At 46.7% G+C, this 19,620-nt stretch overlaps 2 protein-coding genes across 11 annotated transcripts in view; one reads left to right on the top strand and one right to left on the bottom strand.

The window, feature by feature from the left end:
- Window positions 1-861: 861 nt before the first annotated feature.
- On the bottom strand, window positions 862-17,274 carry DRAM2 (DNA damage regulated autophagy modulator 2). Of its 4 annotated transcripts, none has more exons than XM_037410760.1 (10): window positions 17,192-17,274; window positions 15,123-15,256; window positions 12,601-12,696; window positions 10,058-10,215; window positions 9,298-9,365; window positions 8,594-8,733; window positions 5,886-6,063; window positions 2,669-2,751; window positions 1,626-1,718; window positions 862-1,209 (listed from the first exon to the last, which is right to left on the bottom strand). In XM_037410760.1, the coding sequence occupies exons 4-10, from the start codon at window positions 10,186-10,188 to the stop codon at window positions 1,102-1,104; spliced, it is 801 nt and encodes a 266-aa protein (XP_037266657.1). In that variant the 5' UTR covers window positions 10,189-10,215; window positions 12,601-12,696; window positions 15,123-15,256; window positions 17,192-17,274; the 3' UTR covers window positions 862-1,101. The 4 variants fall into 4 exon arrangements, with proteins under 4 accessions (XP_037266657.1, XP_037266658.1, XP_037266656.1 ...); XM_037410761.1 differs by lacking the exon at window positions 17,192-17,274 and adding an exon at window positions 16,499-16,553 and having other exon boundaries at window positions 15,123-15,212; XM_037410759.1 differs by lacking the exon at window positions 17,192-17,274 and adding an exon at window positions 16,499-16,543.
- CEPT1 (choline/ethanolamine phosphotransferase 1) overlaps window positions 15,642-19,620 on the top strand; it is a 32,094-nt gene continuing 28,115 nt past the window's right edge. Inside the window, exons 1-3 of one of the 7 annotated variants that reach the window (XM_037410755.1) lie at window positions 16,596-16,611; window positions 17,018-17,130; window positions 18,348-18,749. In XM_037410755.1, coding sequence (XP_037266652.1) covers window positions 18,354-18,749 — 396 coding nt within the window. In that variant the 5' untranslated portion in view covers window positions 16,596-16,611; window positions 17,018-17,130; window positions 18,348-18,353. Of the gene's footprint in view, window positions 15,783-16,531; window positions 16,612-17,017; window positions 17,164-17,354; window positions 17,380-18,347; window positions 18,750-19,620 lie in introns of those variants that run through there. The other 6 variants (XM_037410758.1, XM_037410754.1, XM_037410751.1 and 3 more) reach the window with 6 other exon arrangements.

The raw sequence follows: 19,620 nt of genomic DNA, 5'->3' as shown, positions 1-19,620 counted from the left end.
GGATTCTCTAGGTCTGTGTGTAATCAAATGTCCCTTTTCTTTGCTGTGCTTTGGCAGAACTGGAGCAAATGTGCATTTTTAAGGCTTCTGGCTTGGTCTGGACACAACTGTTGTGCGTGGGAGGCTGTTGCTATGAAAACGCTCGGTATGAGCACCCTGGCACGCATCTGGGTGTCAAACCCCGAGAGCCTTGTGAAGCTCAACCTCTGGAGCCCGCTGACCCACGGTGGGGTCAGGCTGGGGTGCTGCCAGCGCCGTCCGACAGCTTGGGGAAGCAGCAGGAGGGACGAGCAGCTGGCTGTGGGCTGGAGGCTCTCAGGGAGCACTGGGGACATCAAGGCTATGAGGACAGGCTGTTCTATGCGCTTCTGGAAGTGTGAACAGGACACGGGCTGCGGAGTCTGACGCTTCCTAGACTTGTGCAATGGGGCTGCTGTGAGCGGACCCTTGGGTGAGCTTGTCCCACCGCCCAAACCGGAGGGAGGGATTCAGAGTGGGGCGGTTGGACCCTGGAGCAGCTTGTGCAGGTTTCTGCCGCTGCTGCACCATTCCTCCTCCATGGGGGCCCCGCCGGCAAGAGGGGAGCTGGTCCGGCTGCCTCCTGTCCTCTGCAGGAGGTGGTGGTGTGATGAGCCCTTTCCTCCTGGGCTGCTCGAAGGATGAGGCAGCTCTGGGGACCTTCCCCTCCAGCAGCGCGCAGGCCATGGCTCGGCCCCGAAGGCTGGGGCTGGAGCCCGGCTCTGGGCTGGGGGCTCCCTCCGTGTGTCCAGAAGGACTTGGCCTGGGGAATGCTGGAGCTCGCAGGGTGAGGGGCTGCGGGGGGTAAAACTGGGTGTGGTGGAAGTGATGAGGAGACACAACTCTTCAATAACCTTCATTTAATTCTTTCATGACATTGGCATGTGTGGAAATGTTACAGGCTTGTTTACAATACTGATAACATTTGCATTGCTGTGTGGATTAATAGCAAAGCCCTTTGTGTCAAGTACTATACAATCGCTTCATACATTTTTTTTTATATAAAATAAATGCTTAGAAATATCAACCATTATTGCTACTAAATTCCTGAGTTATGCTGAGAACATGTTCTCTTCACCTTCATTAGATGCTCCCTGCTATCAGTAGTGTTTGCTCGTCAGTCACAAAGCTCTGCGGTGTGTTATACAGGGTTTGTCCATGCAAGCTGACGACTGCACGCAGGGAAATTTTCTATACAGGAACAAGGAAAGAAAATTCAAGTTAGCAGGCTTGCCCACGCTGAGACAGCAACAACTTCAGAAGTCAGATGGCACACCAAAATGTTGGTCGGCTCCAGAACTATAAGCCTGACTTCCAAGCTGTTCTCCTGGACAGACTCCACCGTTTGCTCTGCCATCCCAGAGCAAACGTCCCCTGTGACTGCGGCAGATCCCGCAAGCGAAGCTGGTTAAAGCTGGTCTGATGCCGGAGCCTGCGTATCAACGCAGCAGGGGCAAAGCCTGCCGAGGGGGAGAGGACCGTGTGGTGCTGCGGCTGCTGAGGTCTGGCAGCCTTGATGGCCGATAATACAGGGCAGCCCATCGTGCAGCGTGTCGGGCTATTCAGAGCGTGGAGAAGCAAAGCACTTAACGTTAACTGCATTTTACCTGAAAGTCACGGATATAGGTGAGGAAAAAGCTGAGGAAGGAGAATGCTAACGACCACTCTGAGACGGTACTGATGATGTGAGCTGTGTAGCCCTGTGTAATAGTGAGGGGGGGGGAAAAATAATCAGTGTGAAAAGCTCCTCTTGAACCTGTGACAGCACAAAGACAGCTTGCATGTGTGACATCCCATATGCACAACTATTTCCTTTTGGAGAGTAAAAATTTTTTGGCATATGGGCACTCTCTCTGAATGAAGTGCTGAACTCTGCAGAAGAGTGAGAATGACCAGGAAGACACCTGCTCCACACAACTGGGATGACCCCCACTGGGAATTTAATAGCCACCTGCAAAACCTGAAGGCTCAGTCAAGAGTTTGGCATGACTAACAGCAAAACTCTTCACGAAAGTAAGGTTCAAGGCCCTCCTTTGGATGTCAGCAGACTTCCTGGGGGCTCCTTTATGCTTTAAATACAGGGAGGGGTGGGAAAAGCCCTCAAAACCAGCCTGTGTAATCTCTCCTCCAGGAAGTGTCGCACCTCGGAGGTGGGCAGAGCTGTGACTACCAGCATGCCCTTTCTGTCCCACTCGGGATCCCTCGCTGCCCAACACTTGGCCCTTCGATGGCAGCTCTGCCACTTGTATCCTTTGGCCTTTTTTCTCCTCCTGGCTCCACCAGACACCCACCTGGCAGCAGCCAGGAACGCTGCTTTGCTGCAACCCACCGGCATATGAGATTATTTACAGTTATTGTTTAACAGTGACCGGGAATCGCTGACCAGACAGGCTGGTAGTCTGACAGCTCGTTCAGACAGTTAAACTGCTGCCCCTGAGCAAGATTAATTTAAAATAACCCTTAAAGCTGCAACTTTTGCTGAAAGCAACGCTTCAGCAAGTAGCTGCATGCTGGCTCAGCTGGAAAGCTCACTGTCCCCTGCCATCCCAAGCAGGAGCATGGAACTGCAGTCAGTTCCCAGGTGCATATGTCACTGAAATAACGTAGCTGGGTTTTGTTCTCTGTTTATCTTTTCCACTCAAACACTTACTCTTTCCTGTGGGTCCCAGTGCAACTTCTGCACTAGATTCGTCCCATACAGGCCGCTGTATAAGATGACTGAGGAAACAAACACTTTAAGAAATATGTTAAGGAAGATTCAAGAGCAAGAATGAGCAACTTGGAAATTTTAGACTCTGCTTGGATTGTGTCAGGCTGAGGCTGTAAGGACATCTCTGTGTTTCCACAAAGTCTCATCAGCATAATGAACACTAATAACGGAATCATACAATGGTTTGGGTTGGAAGGGACCTAAAAATCCAGTTCCAACCACGTGCCATGGGCAGGGACACCTGTCACTGGACCAGGTTGCTCCAAGCCCCGTCCAGCCTGGCCTTGAACTTCCAGGGATGGGGCATCCACAGCTGCTCTGGGCACCCTGTACAGGCACCTTGCCACCCTCACAGTACAGAATTTCTTCTTAATATCTAATCTAAATCTACCCTCTTTCAGCTTAAAGCCATTACCCTTTGCCCTGTCACTACAGGCCCTTGTAAAAGGGCATGCAATGTGACATGGACTGATTCACGTCATCCCCTTCAACTTGTAGGTTGTCCCAACTGCCTGGTTACTGTCATATGATAAAGTTAATTCTAATCTAAATCAATTATTTCTGTTCTCTGTATGCTGTATCTTGTTATACCTCCTTGATCAAACACAGCATCCTTATGAAATAATTTCAGCTATGATAACATGTGAATACTGATTTAGCATTTTGTGTTTGTTTTTAGTGGTATTTTCTAGGCTAACAGTGTCTAGACCACCTTCCCTGATGGCATTTCAACTTCTCAACCACCTTGAATTCTTGACATGTGGGTGATGGGTTGGCACACTACAGCACTTGCAGCAGAGAGGGTTATTAGCTTTTCTGTTTCCCTCTGTTCACTCCAGGTTTGAGAACTGCTTCGGTACAGCAGCCCAGGGAAAACCCCACATGACAATGATTTGATCAGAGGCCTGGGATTTTTCTGGAGCAATTGAGATGTCATCTCTTTTCTCAACATCTTGCACAGGGAAGGTAAGCTACATCAGTGCTACTGCCTTTATAAATTGAACTTGGAGCATTAAGTTACAGAAGATGTGATTTTCATGGGATTAAGATATCGGCTTCAACCGTTAATGAGATTAAACATCAAGAGCCTCCTGATGTGAAAGATCAATTCTGGTGGTGAAAAGGCTGAACTTACTGGCACAAACATGTATTTGAAAAGCCAGACTTCCAAAGCTTATTAAGAAATTGATCTGAGTGGTCCAGGGAGCTCTGGTTACTGATCTGAATGCCAGATATCCAATTCTCTGCTAATTAAAATGTACAGCTTTAGTAGCTGTTAGTTACCTGCCTGACTTACTACTGCAATGGAAATAATTTAATCATTGTGATACAAAAATAACTGGCTGTCATCCTTCCCCCATTACAGAGTGGGTAATTAACTGCTTTGCTCTTTCTGTGTTGGCAATTCTGCTGTTTCGCTCCAGCAGAGGATTAGGAGTATTTTTATAGAAACATTTAGGTTGAAAAAGATCTTTAAGATCACCGCCCTAGTCCTGCTGGCTACTGTTTCTGATATAAAAGGTATGTTTCCTTCTGCTGCCCAGTACCAGTTGCAACTGTTCCACCTTTGGCCACAGACATCTCCCTTGTACCATCCTTCCCTTATTACATTATGAGATGTTGGTTTAGAAAATAAGTCTGACAATTTCTCTTTTCTTCTCCTTCCACGCACATGTATGTATATATCATTATTTCTACAGCTTTCTAAAGCTTTACTTCCCTCTAATTTTGGTTAGACTGCACTGGTTCAAAAACCTCTACGGCTACGGGGTTTGTGGTTTTTTGGCACTTGTAGCAGATCACGCTGTTCCATTTTTAGTCTTCCCAACTGTATTTGGCTCCTAACTGTTCAAAGCTCGAAATCCCATTCTCCACCAGCACCAAAACCTTCTGCTAGGGATGGCGACTCACAGATGACCCCCTCGCCCTGCGCCAAGCCTCCTCAGCAAGTAAGGGTCCTTCTCGCCACTTTCCAGATAACCAGCCTGTGCCCTGACTATCATTTCTCACCAGATGGGTGCAGACTGTATAATCTTGTAGCAGCAGCAACAGGAGCCGGGCAAGATGGTCTGTCACTGGGAAATGGGGCATATGGTTTAGTATTGGTTTTGGCTGCCAGCCTGGAAATAAGTAGAATTGGTGGGGATTAAATTGGTGGCCTTGATTCAGCTGCAGAAGGGACAACACTTAAGCAATGATTTTTGCACCCATGTAAATTTGATAACTTTAGTGTTGTAGTCCTGTTGGATGTAAACCTGAGTCATAATTTTTAAATACAATGTTTAGGTCCATTGGGTTGAGCAGAGGAACAGCTGTGGTTTGGTTTCCCGATTGTTAAATGGACAGGAAGAAGCCCTCTCTTTTCTGGATGGGCTTGCCCATGGTTCTGTAAAACCCACAGATGCTTCCAGCACTCAGAATTCAAAGGTAAGGGAGAAGATGGATTCCAGAATGGAGGGAATGCTGTAGGGAATGCCAGCCAGAAATGTCCTGCCTTTTGGAGTGTAGGATGGGCAGGGAAGGAGATCAGAGGTCAATTGTCTCTTTAGATTCAACCCTGGCAATCAGAATTGTGTCTCTGACAAATGCCAGTGCTTTAAACCTGTTCTGGGAGCCAGCTGGCTGCACACGGCTCTGTTAGTAGTATTTTCTCTTATGCTATGTTCTGTACTTCTCTTTTAGTTGTATCCAACTGTAACATTTGCTGCAGCATTCCTGTTGCCAGGGAGCAGACGCTTATTGCTTACCTGGCTCCCCCCCCACCCCCATTAAACAACCCATCTCTCACACACACTGCCCCTTCTCCCCATCGTTCATAACCTACGGCCTGACCTCTTTGTGATAAACTTTTTATTTTGCCGTTTTTAGTCTCTGGTGTGCAGAAGGAGAGCAGAAAGGGTGGTAACCATCCCTCTTACGTTTTTTTATTATCCAGTGATTCACTTTTGAGCTTCACCTGATGGTCCCCTTTCCCCTAAAGCTCCCAGGTTACGATACAGAATACACACAGACAGCACGATAGGAGCCGCACGTAAAGGCGACAGGCCTTCTGTGGCACAGCCTTTCACATCGGTAGGTTAAATTAACATAGATGCAAATACTGTCATTGGTGAAGGCTGCTCGGTCTTACAGTGACACGGCACAGCAAAAAGGATACTGCTCACAATGCTGGAACAACACCAGAGCAACACGGTCAGACGGATCCAAAAGATGTCTTTGCTGTGAACTTCTGGCTGCATCAGGTAGGACAGGACGGTCTGAACCAGCATATAAATGGCTCCTACTCCGAATGTCAGGCAGGCTCCAACCACGTGTATGTAGTACAGAATACATTTCTAGGGAAAGAAAGCACTGCTTGTACAGAACCTGCTTTCATTTTTAAATTTAATTTTTACACTCTAGGAACAATTTTCTTCTGTAAACCTTTGGCACTCCACCCTCTCTATTACCTTCTCACATCCCAAGCTAAGCAGTCCTGGAACGTGCTAGTGCACAGGAGATTTTTCTTGGAAAGCCCATACAGAGCTGGCTGGAAGCCAGCCCCTGCCAGCTCCCTGTATTGCTGCTTTTGTTAAGTCCTTGTGGCTAAGTTACAGGTCACAGCTATAGCTTAACTACAGGAATTTAAGAGCTGTTATCGTTCATGATACGGGACAGTAACACAGAAAGTGGATAAGGAATCCTGGCAGCTGGGCAAGGAATGAGTGACAACAGGCTGTCCGCTGAGCTTTTCTATCCCAGGAATCTGCACATCTATGAAAGACAATGCAATATGTGATAAACACGACACAGCTCTAGTACCCACAACAGGATTAAAAATAATGAGGTTTAGCGCTTCTCTGAATTACTCTAGTTTGAATAAGCCTTGTTTGACAAATTAGTATCTTTGAATACTTGGAGGGAACAGGGCTGAATCAAGCAGTAATGCTTCTTAACTTAAAAACCACTACAGGAGAATGAGCTGTCAAATAGTAATCATTAAAACTAGAAGTTATTCCAAGAAAAAAACACCCAACTTAAAATTCATGCCCTGAAAAATCACATTGTGTTCTGTCCTTCCTCTCATCCCTGGCTAAGCACGGCACCTGAAGGCAGAAACTAGAAAGTGTGACCTTGCCAACTGCACGATGCAGGGCAGCCTCCCTACTCGCCAGTCCTGCAGGTGATCATTTATGCCCAAAGCAAGGGACTGTCTGTGTATTTTACTGAGTAACTATTAAGATCAGGAATTGGAGTCACTCTTTCCTCATAATCTCCATGTGCACCTTATGCGCACAACTGAATCTGAGGCGCTGCATCCACAGTGTAAGAGGTGGGAATTTAAATAGTGAATAATGAAGCTGCAAAGGTGTGTGCTCCAAAATCCTGCGCTGTTCAGCAAAGAGGTATCATCAGAGAGAAATCTTTGCCCTACAGGAGAGAAGATCACTAGCCACAGCTAGAATAAAGCAATTGTACTGGCTGAACAGCATGAGTTAAATCTCCTGTGAGGGTGAGCCCTGTGCTACTGCTTTGACGCGCAGCAGTGAGCGCTATCTGGAGCTCTGTGTGGGATGGCTGTTCCCGTATCTCCTTTGTTTGTCTTCATGTATTTTCACACATGTTGTCTTCAGTAACTAGTAGATTCCAGGGGGCTTTAAGCTCCTTTTGTCTCTGGTGTGGCCCTCAACCAGTCCTCAGTATCACTTGGATATGCAGGTACATCACTTCCAACTTTTGTCTTGTTCAAGATTAAATGTTACACAAAACAGTTAACAAATTAACATGCACTGTCTATGTTTTGATTATCTTGAAATCTATGGAAAGTAGATGTATCCTCTCCTGACCAGTGGTGGAGGGAAATCATGGAGCTGAACACAGCCAGGAGGCTTTTGCATGGTGGGTGCAGTGGGGAGGCTGTGCCCACCAGGAACAGCTAGGGTTCCAGAGAAAAGTAAACGGAATTAAGCCTCCAAAAGAAAACCCACCCCAACAGGAGTGTGCTGCGGTTTCTAAGGCCAGGGCTGCTGAATCACTGGGAGAGCTGTGCTGGGGAAAAGGAGAAGGGAAAATTTTCCCAGAATTTTTCCTCTTTGCTTTTCCCTGGCCCTAATCCAGCAGGAGACCAAGGTGACACTGCAGCCTCTCAACACCAAAGGCACCACTATACATCCCCAAAAACCCAGCAGGTAATTAACACAGTGAGGCTGGGAATTGTACAACTGTCTTGCATGTAGCAGCCAACAACATAGAATGTGGCCCTGCTGATGGCGTGATAGGTGAGAATACCAGATTATTTTTTTTTTGGAGAGGATGGGAAATACTGGGGAGGAATAAAAATAGACACCAGGATGGAGAAATTAAAAAGCTGGTAACTGTTGCAGTGTTTCCAACAATTGCACAGGTTTGAAGGAAAATATACCTAAGAGGACAGACTTTTCAGAGCTGTACTTCTTGTGCGGTTGGGTGGTTTTGTTGGCATTACTTCTATTTGTACATGTTTTTTTTACTATTTGATACCTGATTCCCTGGAGTAAAAGACCACAACTATACTGTATTTTGAATCTGGATTACTAGGGCTTTTAAATCTCCTATAAGGAGATCCAAAATGAGTTTGCTTTCTGCAAAACTTGTGGGGGGTTTTAATGTTTCAAAATGTCACGAATGGCTGCTCACAAGTCGCAGTGGATAAAGCAAATAAGAAATAAGTAAGAAATTATAAACAAAACCTTACATTTTTTAAGTTTTCTGTAGGGAAGCTGACAAAAAACCAGGTTTGCCCCAGAAGGTTTTGCTTTCAGTAAAATCCCCATTTTATCAGATATCTCAGTAAACAAACCCCCACACAACTTGACAGCTTCAGAACATTGCAAGCAAAGCACAAACCTGGAAATTTGCAATAATGCAAAGTCCGAAACAGCTCATCAATCCTAGTGTAAGGCCAATCTTATTGAGCTTGATGATCTTGGATTTTTCTGGATTCAAAGCATAAATTTGTTTATAACGGACGTACATGGTAGCCATACCTGTTAATGAAGAACCCAACTGCAGTAAGATTTTCAGCTGACAAGTAGACAGTCCTTTTTTAACTGGGAAGATGCTGAGTGACAGAGGCAACTATTTAAAATACAAAAACTGTCTTATGGTGCGCTTAAATAGGAAAGCTTAATGATCTGGAAGTCAAAACTAAAATAATACAATGGTAAACAGGTAAATTTACTAGATTTTTCTTGTTTCTTTCATTTGAAAGACATACTAGGTTGTTTTTCCCCCTCTCTATAATCGCAGCACAAGTAAGGTGACTGGCTTGATTTTGAATTTCTATTTCTTTTACTAGTCTGTTTTTTTAAAAATGCATTTCTGGCTTTCTGGAATCTGCAGCTGTCATGCTGGCTTTGAGGAGAACATCCCTGATATACGCTTTCCTCTGAATTGTTTAAGAGAATTAAGATTGATTACTTAGAATTTAGGATTTGACTGAGAATTATGGGCCATATAATGATCTGAATAAGGAAATTAGATTGTTTAAAGCTCTGTGCATTCCAGAACTGCCTGCAGTTCTCCAAGGACAGACAGCTTTCTATACTCACCCAAGAAAGCCGAAATATTTAACATGATCCCAAATAAGCATCTTTCAGGTGGTATTGTCCCTGTATCACTGGAAGAGATAAATGAAGTGATATGTATCTATCTATACTAAAAATACTTACAACACAACTTTACTTATTTCAATCTACAAAGGAACCATAAGAAACAGGTTTGTGAAAAAACCCTCCTAGACATTTTTCCCTGAATTTTTCATTAGTCAAACTATACTGTTCTAGTTTCTAGAGCTGTAGAAATAAGCAAGGTAAAGACATGCTATCCTTAGAACAAGGAATGAACACACTTGGTATAACTATTGCTTTTATATCAATCTTGATTCCATAAAAGGTGAATATAGTATTAAGACTGGGAAAATGAAGCTGGAAAACTGAAAGACCAAAACTAAGGTCATATGTACAGCAATGATGCAATGCAGTTGGGAATATAGATTATAGTATGTATTTACTGGTGCAACCAAACCTGGTGACAGCAAGAGGCTTCACTACAAACAGAAGGTGGGAGATGCACCCCCAATTTTCTTGTTCATCATCATTTTAAGGATACGTTCACAGAGCTACCGCTTAAAGGTTAGACTTTTGCAGAGAAATAGACAGCTTTAAATAGTGTTACACACAAATAACTACAAACAGCTAGTAGTTTTGGGACTGGAGCTGTTGGGTAAGAACTGCTGTTTGGAGCTGGGGAAGAATTCACAGCGTGGGAGAGGCCAGTTCAATACTATGATACGGTACGAATGTTACTGACCTGATGTAGGGCACCAAAGGGTCGACGTGGTGTAGGACGATTGCAGTAATGTATGAAAACACAAAAGATGCAGCTGACCAAACAACCAAAGCCGCAGGCAAGAAAGAGAGGCCTTGCTGAAACCACCACATTTCGGTGCAGACTTCTAACTCCGAACACTGCGAAGAATCAAATACAAAGGTTTGCTAAGATTTCTCAAAACTTTTCCTTTTCTCGAGACAAGCTGCTTCAAGTACAGCAATTCTGTATTGCTCTCAGTGTTGTCCTGCAAACCCAAAGTGAACATTTGACTTCACGGCACAGAAGCCATCATAAATAGAAACATCTGGAAAAGTTAATTCTGAAAGCCTTAGAAGATCAGAGGAAAAGAAACCAGTAGTGTCACTTTACTACGTCTCAGCATTTGTTGCTGTCAGAAAAAGGTTGGGTGGGTCACTGTGAGTTACTGACTCTATTTGCTTCTTGCCCTTGTGTCATAACACCATGTTAGAGTTAGTGAAGCTGACAAAAAATGCACCCAAGTAGTGGCAGTTTAACTGATAGTGGCTGTTGTGGAGCCTCTAACTTCCATTAATAATCGACTGGGCAGATGTGGAGGAAATTACCTAAAATTACTTTAATATCTGCACTCATTTACTACCTGTCATGCTGTGTGACTCAACATCTGTTATAAGCATCACTTAAATAAGCTCACAGATATCTAGGAGCAAAAGCTGACTGCTACCAGCTACAGCCTTCAAACTCAAGGGCTACTTATTCCTGGTGGCAGTGTAGCAGCTAGTATGTTTTTACAGGTGGGAGGAAAAGGCCCATTTACAGTGGAGTGAAATGGCTAACACTGTCCTCACACCATCCAGTTCTGAGAGTCCCAGCCTGACAGCAAATCTTTGTTTCTCCCTCCAGTTCTCTAAGAACAATAATGTGCAGCTGGGTCACCCTGGTGAGCTCATGCAGAAAGAACTGTGACTCTTCTTTACTTGCTGCTAGAAGGAAGTAATTTTCTATCAGCTTCAAACACAAAGTTAAACAGAGCTGCTTTCAAATCCCAGAATGGCTGAGGTGGGCAGGGACCTCTGGAGGTCATCTTGTCCAACACCTGCTCATGCCAGGCCACTCAGTGCCAGTCGTGCAGGATGGCTTTTGAATATCTCCTAAGAATGGAGATGCTACAACCTCTCTGGGCACCCTGTGCCAATGCCCTGTCAGCCTCACAGTGAAAAAGTGCTTCCTGATGTTCAGACAAACTCCTGTGTTTCAGTTTACACCCATCACTCCTGGTCCTGTCACTGGGCACCACAGAGAAGAACCTGGCTCCGTCCTCTTTGCAGCCTCCTTTGGGTAAGGATATGAGATCCCACCTGAGCCTTCTCTTCCTTAAGCCCCTGCATTTTATGCTGTTTTCCTGACGGCATTCCCTTACGTTTACACTCATGAGAAGAGTACGGAAAGTGTTTAACCATAGTTGAAACTGGAGACTGTAAATGGAATATGAAATAAGACAAGGGTGAAAAGCAAATCATAAAGAAAATGGATCCAAGGATGTCCAGGCAAAGATCAGACAGTACGTGAGAAAAGCAGAATAATGTTGTGACAAAATAGGAAGGAGTGTGGCACTGAGAAGTTTTAGGAGGTGGGCATTGCCTAGAGTGTGACAGACTGAAAGGAAGGAGAAAAGGAAGAAAAGAGACAGGAAGCACCAAGACTAGAAAGTCTCACAGGAGGAAAAAAGAAGTTGAAACTAAAGTCCACGAATCTTGCAAACAGATCAGAGCTGATCAAGTCCTTTGCATCTTACTTAGGAGACCTCAGCACTCACGTGACGCGGACGTACTGTGCACAGCAGGCACTTGGTCACAGGCAGGCCTTGGGCATATCTTTCTGCTGACCTTTGCCAGCATGCATGTCTAGGAGAGCTTGTGGAAAGCCAGGCTGATAGATTTATCACGTAACACATAACAATGCATAATGAGAATTGCTCATTTACTAGAACTTGGCCACTATTAGTGCTTCAAACAAGAACAACGAGCTCTGACATGCTCCTGAGAGGTAACAAAAGGCAACTTTAATTGATAACCCTTGAAAAGAATGTACAATTACCTACTCGGAAAACTGAAGGTTCACCTGCTTGTAAGGAAGATGTTAGGTAGCAGATAAAGGTGTCTAACAGGAGAAGTAGTGAATAAGAAAAGAGTGGTAGAATTGAAGTTGCTTGCTTTCTTACCCTTAAGCTTTCATTTTTACGCTAAGTATAACATTTGCTCTCTGACGTTGACTTTCATTTTACTGTAATGCAGTAAAAACAGTAATGAAAATATCTTTGCAATCCCATCCCTTGTATAAGTACATTGGGAATTTGAAAGAGAAATTAATATTTTGCGTGGCATTCTGTTACAGATCTTAACATGTGATGCAAAACTTCAAGCAATCAGTCCGATGCTCAGATTTTACATTTCCTTTAGCATTTAAATGTCCGTAAGTACCTTAACTTTATTTTTGAGCTAACAGATTTTTGCCTGAAAACAAACAAACGATATGCCACATACCTGAGCACGAGAGCAACAAATGAAGTCACCTCAAGAGGAATCCAAAGTCATCTTTCTGGTGAAGTTCCACGTTCGCTTCATTTTTTTCCCCTAAATCTTTGCAATATAAAGGAAAATCATCAGGGTGTGAGGTACTTCTATACCTCTTGCTGTATAGCATTTTTCTCCTAATTCTTAGCATCTTCTGTTAGTCATTGCTGCTGACTGGACATTGGATTAGATGGGCTGTTGGCCTGACACAGTATGCTTTTCCTATGTTCCAGGTGGTTTAAGGAGTGAAGCTTGTGTACGGTGGGATGGTAGAAATGCAGAAAAACAGGTGTTTAAGACTTTTTGATATATAGGACTCGTTGGCACAAAGATTTAACTTGAAGTGAGAGGCTTTCAGGAAATAAAAAAAATATGACCCCAACTGTTCTAATGCAATTAAAACCAGCACACTGCTTTCACATAAGGAAGAGGACAGAACATGGAGTCTTCCCATTTCACTGTGGATGGGCATCCCAGTGCGATGCTGGTGCTACACTAAATATGTGGCAGGACAGGTGCTGAAGCAACCTGAATGTAATTATAGAATCATAGAACAGTTTGGGTTGGAAGGGACCTAAAAATCATCTAGTTCCAACCACGTGCTGTGGGCAGGGATACCTTGCACTGGACCAGGTTGCTCCAAGCCCCGTCCAGCCCGGCCTTGAACTTCCAGGGATGGGGCACCCACAGCTGCTCTGGGCACCCTGTGCCAGTGCCTCGTGATCCTCACAGTAAAGAATTTCCTCCTAATATCTAATCTAAATCTACCCTCTTTCAGCTTAAACCCATTACTCTGTCCCATTACTACAGGCCCTTGTAAGAACTTCCCTCTCCAGCTTTCCTGTCAGCCCCTGTAGGTACTGGGAGCTGCTCTAAGGTCTCTCTGGAGCCTTCTCTTCTCCAGGCTGAACAGCCCCAACTCTCTCAGCCTGTCTTCATAGGAGACACAGACATCCCACAGCTCCCATCTTCTCTTCACATGGGCAGCTGCCGTTTTCACACACTGCAGAAGTCATCACAGGGGAGGCTCTGTGCTGCCTTCCTGTTACCTGGTGATATTCATAAGCTTGCACAGGTGTCTGCAACGTTTGGGTGCTGGTCAGGTGCAGCTTCGGGATGCAGTGTGACTGAAGTTGTGTGGGTAAGGCTCACACACAGATTTTCCACCTGTGGAGACTATTTGCATGCCTACACAGATTGATTTACGTGGACTAAGGTGAGCTTAGTAAAGCAGAACAGCTATTCCCAATTTCCCCCCTGGATATTGCTCTTATTACACAATAAATGTGGCCACACAGGCAGCTCATCAGCAGTGTCTGCTCCAGAGCAAGCCCCACTGCAGAGAAGCCCTCAGTCTGTTAAGGCTGGGCATTTCCACAGCTTGTGCTGTCACTTCGCCCAAAGCCATGGCCTGGACACAAATTATGGTCGTTTTCATGTGGTCAGGCCTAAAGAGCAGTGTGGTAGCTTCAGCTGCAACCTGAGAGCTCCAGTGAAGCACTTCTTACTGCGCATATAGCTGTGGGCTGGTACATCCCAATGGCTCCAGGATTAGAGCTGGTTTGGGCTCTGTCAGAAAACTGCAGCTCTGGTCCTCTTACCTGCACAGACATAAACCCCTGACAAACCCTCCTTACATGTAAAACTTCTGTAAATTTTTTCCCCCATAAATTATCTTTCTTAGCTCTGTCAAGATCTTCCTTGAATTCTTACCATCTTCCTTCCTGTTTAAATTTTTTCAGTGAAATCAAGTCTTTTTTCACACTGTTACGTGGGCAGACTGTGTATAGCAAACACAGGCTTTGTTCCGTGCAAAGCGCTGTGTGCATTTATGGCACCGTCTGCTCGAGGCCATCCGAACTTCACAGTGCTGCAGATATACCCTGTCACTGCCAACTCAGGGCTCCGAACGAGCGTCTGGGCAAGCACAGGCACATAACAAGGCTTCTCCAATCGCTGGGAGGCAGGATGGAATTGCCTTGCCATTTGCCAGCTGGAAGGTCCTGAAATAAATTAACACCTCATCCTGTCCTATTGTTTTCAAGGGGGAGAAAGAAAACACTCAGCCTCCTTGTTTTTTCACAAGGTCCTTTGCCAACTGATTATATCATGACAACGGCTAGCCTCTCTTTTCAATGTAACTATGATTTTCTTACGTATTTCCTCTGATCTGTACGCACTTCTGTGTCCTAAGTTAGGTTTTTTTTAAGCCCCATATTAAGTATCAGATGTTTTCTGCAACAGGCATTATCAAATCATCCAGAGCAAGTCAAGGAAGTGTTTCAAAAGCAAAGGAGATTTTAACCATCTCTGAGGTTTTCCTTTAAATTCAGGAAGTGTGCAGCAGCATTCTGCACATGGTTGAGCGTGCAGAATAGAAACTACAAATGATAAAGAAAGGTAGGCAAAACCATTAATGGCAGAAAGTTAATGTTACCTATAATGATAATGCTGAAAAGATAGTCCAAGTATGTGGGGGAAAGGGAAATTACCTGCCTCTTCACTGCGCTCTCAGCAAGACAGAGATAAAGCTGTACTCGGGGATACTCCTTTTTCTCTCCAGCAAAATGCTCCAACAGACACTGTGTTGAAGGAAGAAAGACAAAGCAGTTTGCCCTGTGCGTTCCTAAGTAAATACAAAGGTCGGATAGGGATGAGTCAGAAAGGGATTGAACCTGTTCATTTGCGCAATTTATTGTCAGGGTCAAACTGATAACAACAGTTAAAGGTTGCTAATCCTCAAAACAACTAGAAGGAAGAAAGTAGGAAATGTGTCGCCTTTGTTGTTCACACTGCAGGCTAATGACAGATGACTCATTTTGAGTATTTTCATGGTAGTGACACCAAAAAAGTTGCTATTAAATCTTTTCGATATGGGGGTCAGTTTCCAGAGAGTTGAGGCAAGGATCGTTATGCCCTGGCTAAGCCCCTGTTACCTCGCTGGGGAAGCAGCAGAAGGGCAGGGTGCCAAACCAAACAAAGCCAGGCACAAGATACCATGACATAAGGATGTACCAATGCCTGTTTTAGAAACCTGGCATACCAGGATACCAGCCCGGCGCTACAGCTGACCGAGGAGCTCAGCGTCCAGGATGAACGCACGCTACCCGTCAGTCCAACCTGCCTAACCAGAGAAAAGCATCTAAAAATACGTGAGTACTGGCAGAAAAGCACGGGAGACAGTTTCCCACATCAGAGCTGGGGAAATGAAGTTACTGTAAGGTCACAGAGAGGGACTGGGGGGGGAAGCTCGGGCGGGGTGAGGGAGAGGGAAAAGGGACCAGGATGGAGGGAATGTTTAGGAGAGCCGCTGGGCAGGAAGGATGGGGAGATGGAGGGGGGGAAAGGGGAGGCCTGAGCGCAGAGGGGGGAAAGGACAGAGGCTCAATGGTGTCCCTGGGGCAGAGGGGTCACTAGAAGCAAAGGGGGACCATGGGGGATAGTGGCTGGGGGGCAGAGGGGTCACTGGAAGTGATGTGGGGCCATGGGGGACAGCGGTCGGGGGGCAGAGTCGTCACTGGAAGTGATGGGGGGCCATGGGGGATGGTGGTCAGAGGTCCCTGGGGCAGGAGGGAGAGTGACGGGGGTCCCTTGGGGGGGTGACTGGGGGTCTTCTGGGGGGGAGGGCGGTCACCTGAGGCAACCGGGGGTCTCCGGGGGCGCGCGGAGCCCCCAGGCCGGCCGGCGGGCCGTTAGGTGCGGCAGGGGGCAGCGGGGAGGGCGGCCTGGGGGCACGAAGGACCGGGGCGGGGGCCAGGGGCCAGCGGGGGGTCGCTGAGGGGGTGACGGGGAGGCGGAGAGGGGCGGAGGGCGGCTGAGGGGCGAACCGGGGAGGCTGTGCGCGGTGGGTCCCCCCGCCCCCCGTTACCTCAGCCGCTCCCGCGCCGTCCCCGCGGCCTCGCCCCGCCCCGCCGCCGCCCACCTCCTTTCCGGCCGTCGCAAAAGAGGCGTAAAAGCGCCGCCTGGTGCGGGGAGATTGAGGTAAATGCCGGGTTCTGCTCGGTGGCGGGTGCGGTGTGAGGGGCTGGGGTCCGGCCTCTCGGTTCTGCCCGCTCCTCCCGGGTGGGACGGGGTCCCTGGGGGAGAGGGGCGCCCTGTGGGCCGGGGGGAGATCCCTGAGGGCGGGCTGGGGCCTGTGCTGCGGGTTGGGCCGGGGTCCCCCCGCCCGGCCTGGGTGCGGTGGGTCCTGGCCGAAGCGGGGGCAGCCCGCGCGAGTGGGGGGCGAGGCGGCTGGCCGGGCCCAGGGGGCCCTTGCCCTCCCTCCCCTTCCCTGGGCCTTTGCCGCTGGGCGGCCGGGCCCGGGTGAAAGTCCTGCGGAAGCCGGCGGTGCAGGGTTGTTTGTTTTGGAGGACGAGACGGTCTCTGGCTGTTTTCTCTCCTGGCTCAGGCGGAGTTCACCTCTGGGGGAGCAGCCCCTCGGGAAGAGAGGATAAGCACACTGCTCTGCCTCGGGACTCATTTTTCTGGTCATCCAGGACAGTGCCCACAGGGACCTCCTAGGTGGCTAAGCCTGAGTTCCTGATAAGTGAATAGGTGCAAGTCTGTCTGCTCCCAAACTTACCGAGTTCCTGCATAAGCAAGGCCCTGCTTGCTGGCTTGCTCCTCTCCTCCCACTGACAGAGCTTCTGAGGCTGGCGCTTCACTGTCGGAAGTTGCCTTAATTAAGCTGTGGAGAGTGGAAGTGAGAGTACTTGTTCTTGTGCCAGTATCGGCCTTTGATTTACAGAGCTTATTTTCCCTACCTGATAGGTGCGTTGCTGATGGCTTGACAGGCAGCTGCCATCTTCCCCTCTCTAGCTCTATTCCGCTGGACTTTGCAACTAGTTGTTTTGGGTTTTTTTTGTGGCTGGATCCTGTAGATAAATGGCAAACTTTTCTTTTTTAGTCTTCTTTACTGCTACTCCTCTAGTTTGTGTGGAGAGTTATGTGTTTCTGGTCACCTGCCTTCAAGAGAGATGGAACATAGCGAGGATCCTTTTTTGTTCTCAAAATGCTGTTCCTGACCCTGCGTCTTCTTTTCACAGCTGCCTTGTGCTGGTGGCTGTAGGCTGTCTTTGACCAGCTAAAGCTCTGTAGCTCTTGCTTATCTTGAAAGGTGAATAGATGATGAACTTTCACCTGAATGGGGTTAAATTCAGAGAAGTAAAAAGCCACAGCAAAACTGAAATAAAGAGCAGTGATCTGAAAAAAAAAATAATGCTTTTAACTGTCTTTAGGTGGTTGTTAAGCTTCGCCAAAGAGGCAAAGCTGCTCCAAACCAATTTAACTTAAGACTTCTCTGTATTTGTGCTCTTTTTAGTGCCATCAATTGATAATCCAAGTGTTACAGGTTTGTTGGGTATTGCTAGCTGTCCTGTGAGAGAGTGAGGGGACTGACTCTGCCTCAGTCTGTAACGTAAGTCAGCGGTGTGGTGTTGGTTTCTACTGCCGATAAAATTTAGGCTGGTGACTGCAGGATATTTGCTTCAGTAGGCAGCAAGGAAAGTGAACAAGTACAACATACCATTTTATAACTGCATTGACAGCACTTGTTTTCTGTTTTTCCCTCAGTGGTGCCCCAAATATCTATCTTTTCTGAGAGAGATATTTTCTAAAATCTTTTTGCTTTGCTGATGGCAAATGAAATGCTCCGTAGAGCAGCAGCTAGGAGCTTTTGATATCTTAAAATCTTATGTGTGCTCTTCACCTTCAGTATGTCTCAACTCTTTATGTTGCAGGATCTTATGATTCTCCGTAACAGCTGCTACCTGACAAATAAAAATTCTGAGGCCACCCAATCCATGAGTGGGCATCGAAACATAAAGAGGCGATGTGGGGAGTCGCACCTGGAATCCCCTGCGGGCTGTGGTCACGGTCCTGCCGCTGGATGCGTGTTAAGCAAACTAGTTCAGTTGCCTACACCTCCCTTGTCAAAGCACCAGCTGAAACGGTTAGAAGAACACAAATATCAGAGTGCTGGACGATCCCTGCTTGAACCCCTAATGCAAGGTTACTGGGAATGGTTAGTTGGAAGAGTTCCAGCCTGGATTGCCCCGAATCTGATCACCATCATTGGACTGTTAATAAATATATTTACAACTCTGCTATTAGTATATTACTGCCCAACAGCTACAGAACAGGTAAGTTACGGACCTCTGACAATTTTTGTTCATAGTTGCTGTCATCTAGTAGCACCATTTTCTGGTGGGTTCTCATCTTTGTGGAGAACTGTTTCTCCTTGACCAGCCTGCAGTTCTCATACGTTGAAGCTCTTCTCTGTAGGTGTCTAATGTGCGTGCCTCTGTGCGAGTGCCTGCGTGCTGAAAGAACACATACGTATTTTGGGGTTAGCTCGCTGCTTGCTCAGTGAAACGGCACTACCTCTGGCCAACATGCACCATGTGAAACAGGATCCAGTACCAAAATAGCTGTTCTGGTTGCAGCTATGAAGGACCCGCTTCACAAAAGCTGCAGCCCCACAAGGCTTGAGTGCCTGTGCAGACAATTAAGAAATGGATTTGCAGCCATCTTGCATGGCATGAGGTTTTGCCTGTTTACTTTCTCTGCTTGTGACTAGGTTAGTCACCTCCAGCTTTCTGATCTAGAGTTACCACACAATGAGGAGTGCAAGGTGACTCGATTGGCAGCGAGCTGCGTCTGCCTGCAAGCCCAGCTAGAGTTGCAACACAGCGAGGAACTTGAGCTCAGTCAAGGGACTGAGCTCCAAAGTGGTGCAGCTTGAGAGATCAAGGCGGGCTGCTTCCTCTGTGGCTGTGTGACTAAACCCAGCTTACTAAAACAAAGGAACACCTTTCTTCATCCCGTGTGGGCCTGGTAATGTGAACTGCCAGGGCAGCTTGGATCAGAACCTTAGGTACAGTGTGTTACAAACTGTGGGAATACAAAGTTGTCTTCTTGAGCAGCATGTTGCCCGAGTAGTCTGTGAGAAGGCTTTACTCTTTGTTCCGAATGCACTAAAAGCTCCTGACCTGTCCTCAGGAGAACTGTCTT

Source organism: Falco rusticolus, chromosome 17 (genome assembly GCF_015220075.1).
Source record: "Falco rusticolus isolate bFalRus1 chromosome 17, bFalRus1.pri, whole genome shotgun sequence".
NCBI lineage: Eukaryota > Metazoa > Chordata > Aves > Falconiformes > Falconidae > Falco > Falco rusticolus.
Note: the sequence above shows the minus strand (reverse complement) of the source record. Positions and strands in the feature narration are given on the sequence as shown.

Excerpts from the sequence above, each read along its gene's own strand:
- DRAM2 (XM_037410760.1), bottom strand. The coding sequence starts at position 10,188 with ATGTGGTGGTTTCAGCAAGGCCTCTCTTTCTTGCCTGCGGCTTTGGTT. Across the intron at positions 9,366-10,057 it reads CCTTTGGTGCCCTACATCAG|TGATACAGGGACAATACCAC; the intron begins GTCAGTAACATT and ends TATCTCTTCCAG. Across the intron at positions 8,734-9,297 it reads AAATATTTCGGCTTTCTTGG|GTATGGCTACCATGTACGTC; the intron begins GTGAGTATAGAA and ends CTTCATTAACAG.